The 12,012-nt window shown below is 62.5% G+C and overlaps 2 protein-coding genes across 2 annotated transcripts; both read right to left on the bottom strand.

Annotated features, from left to right (window-relative positions):
- Positions 1 to 583: 583 nt before the first annotated feature.
- Positions 584 to 1,896, bottom strand: HDHD3 (haloacid dehalogenase like hydrolase domain containing 3). Its single transcript, XM_058038256.1, has one exon. It carries the CDS (start codon positions 1,797 to 1,799, stop codon positions 1,083 to 1,085), a length of 717 nt encoding a protein of 238 aa, XP_057894239.1. The 5' UTR covers positions 1,800 to 1,896; the 3' UTR covers positions 584 to 1,082.
- Positions 1,897 to 2,413: 517 nt separating this feature from the next.
- Positions 2,414 to 10,413, bottom strand: ALAD (aminolevulinate dehydratase). The gene is made up of 12 exons (XM_058038230.1): positions 10,353 to 10,413; positions 7,102 to 7,243; positions 6,888 to 6,938; positions 6,102 to 6,198; positions 5,634 to 5,769; positions 5,153 to 5,236; positions 4,909 to 4,997; positions 4,560 to 4,615; positions 3,836 to 3,923; positions 2,857 to 2,943; positions 2,603 to 2,732; positions 2,414 to 2,523 (listed from the first exon to the last, which is right to left on the bottom strand). The coding sequence occupies exons 2-12, from the start codon at positions 7,212 to 7,214 to the stop codon at positions 2,450 to 2,452; spliced, it is 1,005 nt and encodes a 334-aa protein (XP_057894213.1). The 5' UTR covers positions 7,215 to 7,243; positions 10,353 to 10,413; the 3' UTR covers positions 2,414 to 2,449.
- Between the last annotated feature and the right edge of the window lie 1,599 nt (positions 10,414 to 12,012).

Raw genomic sequence — 12,012 nt, 5'->3', positions numbered from 1 at the left:
AAATTCCTTCTCTGGAACGGTGGTCAGGCCCTGGCACAGGCTGCCCAAGGCAGTGATGAAGTCACCAACCCTGGAGGGGTTTAAAAGGCATTATGGATGTGGCACTTGATGACATGGTTTAATGGTGGCCTAGGCAGTGTTGGGAGAACAGCTGGACTCCATCCTCGAGGTGTTTTCCAACCTAAATTAATCTATGATTCCCTGACTGGGACACAGCTGGAGACACTTTTGGGAGGAGCTACCCCACTGCAGAGCAGGGACAGCACAGGGGGCTGTCCCCTGTGGGGGAACCATGCTGGCACAGGGGCACTGCTCAGGGGCTGTGGCCATGTCCAGGCAGAGGAATGAGCAAAGACCAGCAGAAAGAAGCCAAAACTGAGTGTCCCAAGGCAGTGGGGTTTGAGTGTAACGTGGTGTAAACATGGGGAGCTGATGGCAGCAGGTAGGGAGGAAGGAGAGGTGTAGGCCTGGAGTTGAGCCAGAGAAAGGGGTTTAAAATAATCTTTAAAGGGTCGTCTTTATTTCATTACCTGAATCAGTAAAGTTTGTTAATTAGCAATTCAATAAGTGAAATTGCCCAGCTCCAGGCTGTTTTGCCCACAGCAGGAGACCTGCAGGCACCTCCTGGCTGCCTACCGCTGTTGGGAAGGGGAGGATGTTGGTGAGATGGCAAAGCTGGGGTACACTGAGGGTGCAGAGCCTGGGCAGGGGTGCCCTGGGTGTTCTGTGTGGGCAAAGCTTCCCTGGGACAGGGCCACCACTTGCACTGGGGGATGTTTAGGCCTGTCCCTGGGGTGAGTGAGAAGGGATAAACCTCAGTATCTGCCAGAATGAACCTCTGCAGTGACCCAGTCACAGCCCTGTTAGGGGGAGACACCACAGCTGACCTTCTGTGGTGGTGTTAGAGCCATGAAACACATTTGCTCTGCTGCTGGGCATCAGAAATGTTTTATTGCATGGACACTCCTCCTGCTCCATAGGCAGCTCAGACTTGCTGCTCTTCCCTGCCCACCTGGCAGAAAGAAATCTCCTGTCAGGACAGTTCAGCACTGGCAGCAGCACCGGACCCCTCGGAACCGCAGCTACTCCTTCTCGATGCGAGCCAGGAGGTGGCTGAGCGTGGGCAGGACGTGCTCGGGGGGCACCTCGGGCCCCTCGGCGTGCCCGGCCGCCCGCAGCAGGAAGCTGTGCATGCCCGCGGCCCGGGCCGCCCGGTAATCGCGGCTGTAGTCATCGCCGATGTGAGCCGCCTGCTCGGGCCGCGCCCCGCCGAGCCGCAGCGCCTGCTCGAAGATCCTCCCGTCCGGCTTGGCGAAGCCCGCGGCCTCGGAGGTGAGCACGAACTCGAAGTGGTGCCGCAGGTTGCAGTTCGAGAGGATGGCTTCCAGCCGCCCGTCGAAGTTGGACACCACTCCCATGCGGAAGCCGAGCTGGCGGCACCGGCTCAGGGTCTCGGCCGCTCCCGGCAGCAGCTCCCAGTTGTTGGAGCTGCAGTAGTCGCGGTAGAGCTTCTCTGCCAGCTTCGTCACGGCTGCCTCGTCCTGCACGCCCGAGAGCTTGAAGCTCTGTTTGACAACGTCCAGCCACCACTGCCGGGAGCTGAGCCCCTGGCCGTGGCCGTAGTTGGGGAAGCGCCGGCTCTGGGCTCCGTACACCTCGCGGAAGGCGCGTCCCAGAGCCTCGGGCTGCACCTGCAGCCCCTGGGCCCGGGCCTCGGCCGCGTAGCTCTGGCCCACGGGCTGCCGCAGCCGCAGCAGCGTGTCCTTCACGTCCCAGGTCAGCAGGCGCAGTCTGAGCATGGCCTCGGCAGCGCCCGGCGACACCGCCGAGCCCGCGGTGCCACTCGCATCCGAGGGCTGCGGGCACACCGGCCTTCTGTCTGCCCCAGGACGAGCGTCGGTGTCCCTCCGGCCGGGCTCAGGGGCACTCTGGGATCAGCACGGAGACACGGCAGGGAGGGCAAACCCTGCTCCGAGTGCCAGGGGCAAATTCTCCCAGGCCGGGACAGCGACACTCGCCACGTGAGTGCCGCAGACGGGGCGAACTGGGGCACCGGGGCCGGACAGGGGCTGGGGGTCAGGGGCACGGCCGGGCTGTCTGGGGAGGGTGTGCGGGGCACAGCCGGGGTGTCGGGGGCGGGAGCACCGCTGGGACGCAGGTGCGGGCTCACGGTGTCCCCGCGGGTCCCGGAGGTGCGGGGCGGTGCCGGCGCTCACCGGGCCGAGCTCCCGGTGCACGGGGGCTGCGGGCTGGGGGGGCGCGCAGTGCCGGGACCCACCTGCGCCGCTGCCCGGAAGGGCCGCCCCTAGCGGAGAACCGGCCCCTAGCGGAGAACCGGCCCCTAGCGGAACTCCCTCCCATCCCGGAATTCCCTCCCATCCCGGAGAACCCGCCCCTCCCGGAATTCCCGCCCCTCCCGGAGAACCCGCCCCGGCCGCAATGGCCGCGCTCAGTGCCGGCCCGCCGCCTCCCGCAGCCAGCGCAGAAGCTGCGGTGTGAAGTAGGTGATGATGATGTCGGCCCCTGCGGAGAGACGAGACGCTGGAGCCAGCCCGGGGGCACACGGGGGATAGAGAGGGAGCCACGGGTGTTGCAGCCTCACCTGCGCGCCTGAAGGCCGTGATCGCCTCCTGCACCGCCGCCTCCAGGCTGAAGGCGCCGGCCTGCGCCCCGTGCCACAGCATGGCGAACTCCCCCGAGACGTGGTACACGGCCAGCGGGTGCGTGGGGTGCTGCGGGAGCGGGTCAGTGCCGGGGACAGCCCGAACTGCCCTCCGCACACCCCGGGGCTCCAGCGCCCTCTCCGCACAGAACCCACAGCCCCAGCCAGAGCCCTCCCTGCCCCGCAGGCCTCACCCGAGCCTTGACGTCCCTCACGAGGTCCAGGTAGGGCATCCCCGGCTTCACCATCAGCGTGTCCGCGCCCTCCCGCACGTCCCGGTCCTGCCACGGCAGCGCGGGGACAAGAACAGCTTGGTTTTGCCCAGGAGTTTGGAGCCGTGGTGGTTTTCCCCAGGAGGGATCACAGGAGGCTGTGAGCCCCTCATGGCCAAGGTGGCTGGAGCTCCCCTCACCACACCCGTGGTGCCTGGGGAGAGCTGGTGGCTTTGTGTGCCTGCACCTGACACCCCCAGCCAAGGAGGGCATGGGGACAGCAACTCAGCCCTTGGGCACACAGTGGGACCAGCTCTGCCAGGCTGGTGGGCCTCGTGTTTCTTTGGCTCATGGAAGGGGAACACCATTCACCATTTGCCTCCCAACCTCTTGCTCGCCCCAAGCCCTGCGGGTGCGATCACCCAGGCCCTATGTGAGAGTGTCCCACCCCACAGGCATAACCCCACAGCCTACACTCACCCCACTGAGGGTGTCCCACCCCACCGCCTACACTCACCCCACTGAGGGTGTCCCACCTCACAGCCCATATTCGCCCCACTGAGGGTGTCCCACCCCACAGCCCATATTCACCCCACTGAGGGTGTCCCACCTCACAGCCTACACTCACCCCACTGAGGGTGTCCCACCTCACAGCCCATATTCACCCCACTGAGGGTGTCCCACCTCACAGCCTACACTCACCCCACTGAGGGTGTCCCACCTCACAGCCTACACTCACCCCACTGAGGGTGTCCCACCTCACAGCCCATATTCACCCCACTGAGGGTGTCCCACCTCACAGCCTACACTCACCCCACTGAGGGTGTCCCACCTCACAGCCTACACTCACCCCACTGAGGGTGTCCCACCTCACAGCCCATATTCACCCCACTGAGGGGGTCCCACCCCACAGCCATAACCCCACACTCACCCCACTGAGGGTGTCTCACCCCACACTCACCACAGCGCGCAGGGCCAGCCCGCGGGCGCCCGGGGGCAGTTGGTAACAGCGCCGGTCCCCAAAGGCCGGTTTGGACAGCGCCGCGTCCCTGCAGAGGGGCAGAGGGTGAGGAACCCCTGGCTCCCACAGCTCCAGAACCACCAGGACAGGCTGGGACAAGCTCTGAGCCACTGAGCCAGAGCAAGGGGCACTTCCAACACAGCTCAGCACCCAGGGATTGCTCTGGGAGGTCCTACAGGCCCAGGCTGGCCCTGGGAGCTGTTTCAACACCCACTGCCCCCCTCATGCACAGAATCTGGGTAAAATTATGCCAGGCTCTTTTCCAAGGTAGATTCCTTGGAAATACCCAGCCAGGGTCAGGCTGTTCTTGGGACAAGGTCTAACAGCTGACTCAGCTGAGGCTTGTCCCTAAAGTCACCCTGTGGGGCAGCACTGACTGCTGACTCCTGACTCTCCTGGAAGCTGCAGGCAGCTCCCTCTGCCTGCCTTGCCACCAGCACCCAAGCAGGTGAAGGGTTAGGATGGAAGATCACCCTTCAGTGACCTTGCTGCCAGCCAGCCTCTTCTGGGCAAGTCCTTTTGCATGGAGAAGTAGGAGTAGGGTGCTGCAAAGTGACCAGTGTGCCCCAAGTACAGCCCAGGCTCTTGGCAAGCCCCTTTCCCAAATAACTGCCTGGGAATGCACTCCCAGCCAGCCTGGCCCCAGCTGGACACACAGACCCACCTGAAGGGGCCGTAGAAGCACGAAGCAAACTTGGCACTGTAGCTCATCACCGAGACCTGCAGGGCAGAGAGGGGCTGTGAGGGCAGGGAGCTCAGGGCCACATCCCAGTGCTGGGACAGGAGACATTCCCTCCCACAGCTTCACCCTCCCCCTGCCACACGTCTGGCACCTCACCATGCCTGGGCACTCCCCCCCAGCCAAGGACATTCCTGTTCTGTGCGTGCCAGGGCAGGGCAGTGCCCGTGGCACCAAGGGGGGTTTGTCCCTCCTGCCCCTTGCCCTGTCCCGCTGTGCTGCAGCCTCCATGGGGGTGGTTTGTGCCTGTGGCACACACAGAACCCTGGCTCACCTTGTTGCCCAGGTCGTTGGAGATCAGTGCCTGCTTTATGGCTGCAATGCGCCCGTCCATCATGTCCGAGGGGGCCACGATGTGGCAGCCTGCAGGGACAGACAGCACAGGGCTGTTGGAGGCTCACACCCTGCAGGGGAGCACTCCCAGCTGGAGCCAGGCCCAGGCTGCTTTTGGGTCTGCCCAAAGCAGAGAGGGCCAGCTCTGAGAGCCACTCTGGGGTGTCACCGCCAGGGCTCCCCACCTGCTTTGGCATAAGCCAGTGCCACCTCGGCCAGGCGCTGGCAGCTGAGCTCGTTCTGGATGGTGCCATCCTCACGCAGGATGCCTGGGAGACAAACCTGGGTTACACAGTGCAGGGACAGCTCACTCCCCAGGGGAGTGGGGCTCTGGGGACAAGCTGAGGAGATGCTCAGAGCAGCAGTGGGGAACCTGCTGTGTTCAGAGAGGTGGATAAGGACCAGGAGCCTGCTGGGGACTGGACACAGCATGTGGATGCTTCAGGGAAGGGAAGGCAGAGATGGGGCACATGGAGGGGTGCTCAGACTCATGGGCCTAAGGGAGGGTCTGAACCACCCATGCCTCCCATGCTGTGGTCAAAACCCAGGAGAGGTCACCCAGACTCAACTCCAGCAGTACAGGGAAGCCAAGTCTTGGAGCAGGAGCTGGCCAGATCCTCAGCAGAAAATGGCAAATCCCAGAGGCTCCCACAGGCCCCTGCTCACCACAGTGCCCATGTGAAGTGTAAGGGCACAGGCAGACATCACAGGCAATCAGCAGCTCTGGGAAGGTGGAGTGGATCTTCCTGATGGCCTGGATGGCAGGAGTGCCCTCGGCATCAGCAGCAGAGCCTCTCTCATCCTGTGAGGACACAAACACCTCAGCATGCACAGCTGACACTTCCCACTGGCTCCTCCATGGCAGAAGCTCTGCCCAGGAAGCATTTCCTGAACTGTGGGACCCTGTAAGGCTGGATGGTGGGACTCCACTGAGGGAGAAGGGTGATGGGCAGCTAGGGCAGGTTTTGGGGTCACCTGCAGAGCTCTGGGGACTTTCTGGGTGTGATAATATCCTATCATATCACAGCCAGAGACCCTGAACTGCTCCTGTTTGATCAGGAGACCACTCCCACCCAGCCCCCATTGCTCTGACAGCCCTGTGGCTCTCCCAGCACCCCCACACCATGCACTGACCTTGTGCACCTTGCTGGGCACCCCAAAGATGAGCACACACTTGAGGCCATCTTCGACCAGGGGCCGCAGCATCCCCTCCAGCTTGTTCACTCCATACCTGCAGGGCAGAGGGCAGCAGCTGCCAGGCACCCAGAGCTGCCCCGTGGGGACAGCTGCCCTGGCACTGGGATGCTGCTGCCCTGGGAGCAATCCAGCATCTCCAGGCAGTGCCTGCAGCTACAGGGGAGGTGTTGCCTGAACACTGGGAGGAACAATCTGAGCCCTTATCTGGGGCTCCAGGAATGCTATCAGCCCGGCAGGGACACTGCTCTGGAGGGATGGGCATACCCTGCCCTTGGATCCCTTATCTTGGTGGCCCTGGTGCAGCTCCAGGCCCCTTTCCCATCCCAGCTCCCCTGCCCACAGCCCTGCCATGTTCAGCAGATGCAGAGGGAGCTGCCAGTCCAGTGGGATCCAGTGCAGGACCAGACCCCACATCCTTGCAGAGGTTTTCTGGCTGCTGCTGGAAAACCCTTCCAGCCTCCCTGTGTGCCCAGCCCACACAGCCTGGGAGTGCTCTGGGACACAGCCAGCCCCTGGTGCTGTCCCTCCCAGCACTGACACTGCCAGCATTCCCTGCATGATCCCCTGCACTCCCTCAGTGGATGAACATTCCCACCTTGCCTGATGTGGGGATCTCCAAAGCAGGAACCAGAGGGTTGGGAGCCTCCCCCTGGCTCATGCTCAGGGCATAAATGTACCCTCCCCAGACACAGCACAGCAGTGACTGGGGGGCTGGATTCATACCTGGCTTGTCCAGGAAGGCTGGGAATTTGCTCCACGGCATCAGGGCTGTCACTGTGGGAGGTGGATGGGACAGAGATGTGAGAAGGAAGCCTCTCCCCCAGACTTGTCCACAGCAGCTCTGCACCTGTTTAGGAGCTCAGGGGGTGCAGGGATGGGCCCAGCCAGACCCTCTGAGCCAGGTCCATCCCTGCCCCCAGAGCTGGGGCTCACTCACGTGACAAAGATGGGGTAGATGAGGTTGGAGGCATCGAAGGTGGTGGCTGTGCACTGCCAGGAGCGCAGCACGGGGTGGAAGTAGCCACTGTGGAGAACAGAGTCTGCCTGCATGGTGGGCTCTGCTGTCAGGGAGGGAGACTCTGAAACACCAAAACAAACAGAGGGGCCCTGGTGAGCTGCTGCTCTTGGCACACGTGAGGAGGGGCTGGGATGCAGGCAGCCCTGCAGGACTGGCCCTGTCCCATGCCAGGCCATGAGCTGCAGCCCAGGCAGCCCCACCTAGCCCGGGCACTCTGGGTGCTGCAGGACCCCCACCAGCAGTCACAGCCCTTCCCATTAACAGGGGTGTCACTGACTCCTCCCCACAAACCTCCCAGTTCTGTGTATGAAACCCCCATTTCCAGCCACTGACAACCCCCCTAGCAGAACCACGTTCACCCTCTGCAGGTTCCTTTCCTTGAGCCCCAAGAGGGTCATTCTTCATTCATTTCACTTTTCCTTAGTGCTGAGAAATTGTGGTTTTGTATGGAAAGGATACAGAGCTGCTCTGGGTCATCTTTAAGGTCCCTTCCAACCCAAAGCATTCCATGATTCTGTGCAGCACCACGTATTTATGGCTGCAGTGTGAAGGGGCAGTTCCAGAAGAGCAGGGGCACTGCAGGCACGGGACCATCCAGGGCTCTAAAGCTCTCACACAACTCTCACAGTTAAACAACTCCAATGGCCACTTACTGCTGGATAAAGAAAACCATGGAGTTAGGCAAAACTGATTTCAGAGATAACAAAAAACTCACACATAAATCAATCATTAGTTATCTCATGGCTGAAGCTTCTTTTGTAGCAATGTTTTACTCTCCAGCAGATCTAGTAATAATTCTGTGATCAGCCCATTAAGAATTACATTTCCATGAGGGCTCAATTCCCCCCACCAGGCTGCTGGTGGATGTGATGGGAGGGCCGTGGGAAGGGAGCTCTCCTGGGACGAGGTGTTTGGCTGCAGTGCAGAGCAGCAGCTGCACGACCCCAGCAAGGGATTGTTTGTGCAGAGCAGCTCCAGGGACTGCTGGCTGCTCACACAGGGCCACATCCCCTGAATGCCCCGTGCAGAGGAGCTGGGGTGCCCTGGGAGACAAAGCAAAGTGCCTGCTGGACAGTGTGGGGTTTGGGGAGCTGAGCCTGAGGGAGCTGAGATGGGATTCTGAAAGAGCAGGTGGGTTCCTGTGAGGGTCCTGGGCAGGGCAGGGCCTCCCTAGGGAGATGGAGCAGCCTTGGTCCATCCCAGGAGGGGTCATTAAACCTCTCTGACCCCCAGCCTGTGTCCAAACTGTCCCTGGAGAACAGAGTGGGATCAGAGTGCCCCTGGAGGCACAGCTCCAGCTCCCAGCACAGAATCCAGGACACAAAGTTTTACACCAGCACTCACGACACCAGCCAGTAACAGAGCTGGGAGATGGCTCAGTTCTTGTGGAAAACCATTAATATGAAGTGTTTCACCTATTTTACACACTCAAGACCCTTAAGATGTTCTAATGTGGAGCCAAACTCTGTCAGAGCAGCCCAGTGCACAGGACACTTGGAACAAAGGGGAATTGTGTTCAGTCCAGGGCTGGAATCGAGCCTCTCATACCCCAGGGAATCACTTCTGCTTGGGGATGAGGAAAGGCCCCTCTTGGTTAGAGGCTTACACGTATAAAAACCCCAATAAAAACATCAGGTGGTGCTCATGGGGGATACAGAGCAGCTGACAGGAACCTGGCAGCGTCATGGCATCCCTTGGCAAGCCATTTTTAGCCCTTGGAACGCTGCTTGCTCCAGGGAAGGGGACAGCCCTCGGGTGAACCGGAGCTGGCAGCTCCAGCAGGCGCCTGGCTCCAGGCAGGGCTCCCGGCAATGGCAAACAAAGGGCTCAGTGAACAAAACCCACCTCGAGAATCCAAAAAATGCTTTAAACAGTTAATCCCAGCCGAGGGAGGGGAGGGGGCCGGGTGGGACCAGCGGCACCTGACTGCATGGGACAGATAGAGGCCACAGCGCCCGAAACCGCGCTCGGGAGGAGGAGGAGACGGCGCCGGCCGGGATTGCAGGGCCGAGATAAGAGCGGCACGGGCGGGTCCCGGGTCCTCCTTCCCAGCCCCACGGCCAGGACGAGCTGCTGCCCACCCAGGGCACCCGGCGGGACCAGGGGGCACAGCGGGGAAGGAGGGCACGGCCACGGGGACATTGCGCCACCCTGGGCCCCTCCCGAGATCCCGGCAGAGCAAATTAACCTTTCCCCAACACCCAGGGCCCAAACCGGACTTTCTAAAGCTCTTTGCTCCGCGCACACCGGAGGAGTTCAGGGCCAGGTCGGCAGCAGAGCGGCTTCACCTTTGCTCCTTCCACTGGGGCCGGTCCAAAGCCGCAGCAGCCGAACCCGCAGCGGTGCCCAGCCCGTGCCCAGCCCGTGCCCGCGGCACTGCCCCGGTTCCTCGCTGCTCTCCAGGGACGGGAAGCGCCTTCCCAACGGGAGAAGCCGGCACACGCCGGCCCTCGGACGGGCTGGAGACAGAGCCGGCGCTGCTCCGGCTCCCAGGAGCTGGCAGGGTTCGTCCCCTCCTCTCCCCTCATCCTGGCAGCAAGAGGTGTCCCAGCATTTCAGGACACACAAGCACACGTGGCCTCAGACGTGAGCACAGTTATTTAGCTAAATCCCACGGACATGCAGGATCCCAAAATCCCAGCTGGGCTGGGGACGGACTGGAGTGTTCTAGGAAAGTGGAGCTCCCCAGGCACAAAACGGAGCCGTGGGTTAATTAACAGCCACTAATGAAGGCTAAGCTGTTACAGGGTTAATTAAGAGCTACCTACGAAGGTGAAGCTGTTAGGGCAGGTTTCTCGCTCCAGGACGGGAACGGGGATGCTCCGGGGTCTGGAATTACACCCCAGGACAAGAGGGATCCCCGGACCGACGCCAGCTCGCAGCATCACACGCTGCTCGGTGCGTGCCCCGCCGTTGCCACGGTTACGGAGCAAAAACGGAGCAAAAACGGAGCAAAACTGAGCAAAACCCGGGCTGTCCTTACTGCGTTACCCGGGGCTGCGCTTCCTGCCTGCACCCAAGCACGGCCGGGCCCCGTCCCTGCAGTCATTTTCCGGCAGCCCTGCAAGGGGCCGAGCTCGGGGAGCGGAGGAGGCGCGGACGCCGCGGCCCCAGCTCCGGTGCCCACTCCCAGCCCCGCTCCCGGTCCGGTTCCCGGTCCCGGCACTCACCGATCAGCGCGTCCTCTGCGGCCGTGCGACAGTGCCCGTGATTTGCATAACCACGCCCACAATCAGCATAGCCCCGCCCCCGCCGAGGGGCTGGCGGGAAGTCTCGCGGCGGAGCGCGGGAAAGGCGGGGCGGGGGGACGGGGGCGGCGGCGGAGCCGGGATTTGGGGGTCTGGGGCCGGGATTTGGGGTCTGGGGGTGGGATTTGGGGGTCTGCGGCCGGGATTTGGGGTCTGGGGCTGGGATTTGGGGTCTGGGGCCGGGATTTGGGGTCTGGGGCTGGGATTTGGGGGTCTGCGGCCGGGATTTGGGGTCTGGGGCCGGGATTTGGGGTCTGGGGCCGGGATTTGGGGTCTGCGGCCGGGATTTGGGGGTCTGCGGCCGGGATTTGGGGGTCTGCAGCCGGGATTTGGGGTCTGGGGCCGGGATTTGGGGGTCTGCGGCCGGGATTTGGGGTCTGGGGCTGGGATTTGGGGGTCTGCGGCCGGGATTTGGGGTCTGGGGCTGGGATTTGGGGGTCTGCGGCCGGGATTTGGGGTCTGGGGCCGGGATTTGGGGTCTGGGGCTGGGATTTGGGGTCTGCGGCCGGGATTTGGGGGTCTGCGGCCGGGATTTGGGGGTCTGCAGCCGGGATTTGGGGTCTGGGGCCGGGATTTGGGGTCTGGGGCTGGGATTTGGGGTCTGGGGCCGGGATTTGGGGTCTGGGGCTGGGATTTGGGGGGTCTGCGGCCGGGATTTGGGGTCTGGGGCCGGGATTTGGGGTCTGCGGCTGGGATTTGGGGTCTGGGGCTGGGATTTGGGGTCTGGGGCCGGGATTTGGGGTCTAGGGCAGGGATGGGCACGGGGCACGGCCTCGGGGTGCTGTGGGGGCAGCTCTGGGTGCTGGGGCCAAGCAATCCAGTCCCGGGGTGCTGTAGGGGCACCTGGAGCCAGGTTTGGGGGTGCTGCAGGGGGACTCACAGCCAGGTTTTGGTGTTCTGGAGGACACGGAACAGGGCTTTTGGGATGATGGGGGGGGGGGGGGGGAAGAAGGCAGGGTTTGGGGGTTCATGGAGGCTGGAGCAAAGTTCTGGGGTGCTGCAGGACCCAGAGGTAGGTTTTGAGTGCTGAGGGGGACATGGAGCAGGGTTTTGGGGTGCTGGAGGGCTATGCAGTCCAGTTCTAGGGTGCTGTGGGAGGACCTGGAGCCAGGTTTTAGGATTCTGGAGTGGCTGGGACAGGGCATTGGGCTGCTGTGAGGGTTTGGAGTGCTGCAGTGTTTGGTTTAAGGAGCATGGCTGAGAGGCTGTGGTGGCGTGGAGCAGGGTTTGGGGTGCTGCAGAGGCACCTGGAGCAGGGTTTGGGGTGCTGGGGGAAACCCAGAGCCCTGCCTTGGTCTCTCAGAGCAGGGGAGATGCCAGGATCAGGTTTAGTGCAGGAATTCTGCAGCTCCCCCACCAAAGCACCATTCCCTGGCTCACTCCGGTGCAGAAACCCTGGATCCAGATCCTGGATGGTCCCCCCAGCCTGGAGCCTCTCCCTGGAGCTGACAGCTCCTTCCCCCAGCAAACATCAGCGACCTGGAAATCCCCTCCTCCTTTCCACAGTCCCTCCTCTCACACAGGCCAGGCTGCAGCAGCCTTCATCATCCCCTCATCCTCCTCCACGTCGGCTGCTCCAGAA

This window comes from Melospiza georgiana, chromosome 20 (genome assembly GCF_028018845.1).
Source record: "Melospiza georgiana isolate bMelGeo1 chromosome 20, bMelGeo1.pri, whole genome shotgun sequence".
In the NCBI taxonomy this organism is placed as follows: domain Eukaryota; kingdom Metazoa; phylum Chordata; class Aves; order Passeriformes; family Passerellidae; genus Melospiza; species Melospiza georgiana.
This window is presented reverse-complemented; position numbering and strand designations above follow the sequence as displayed.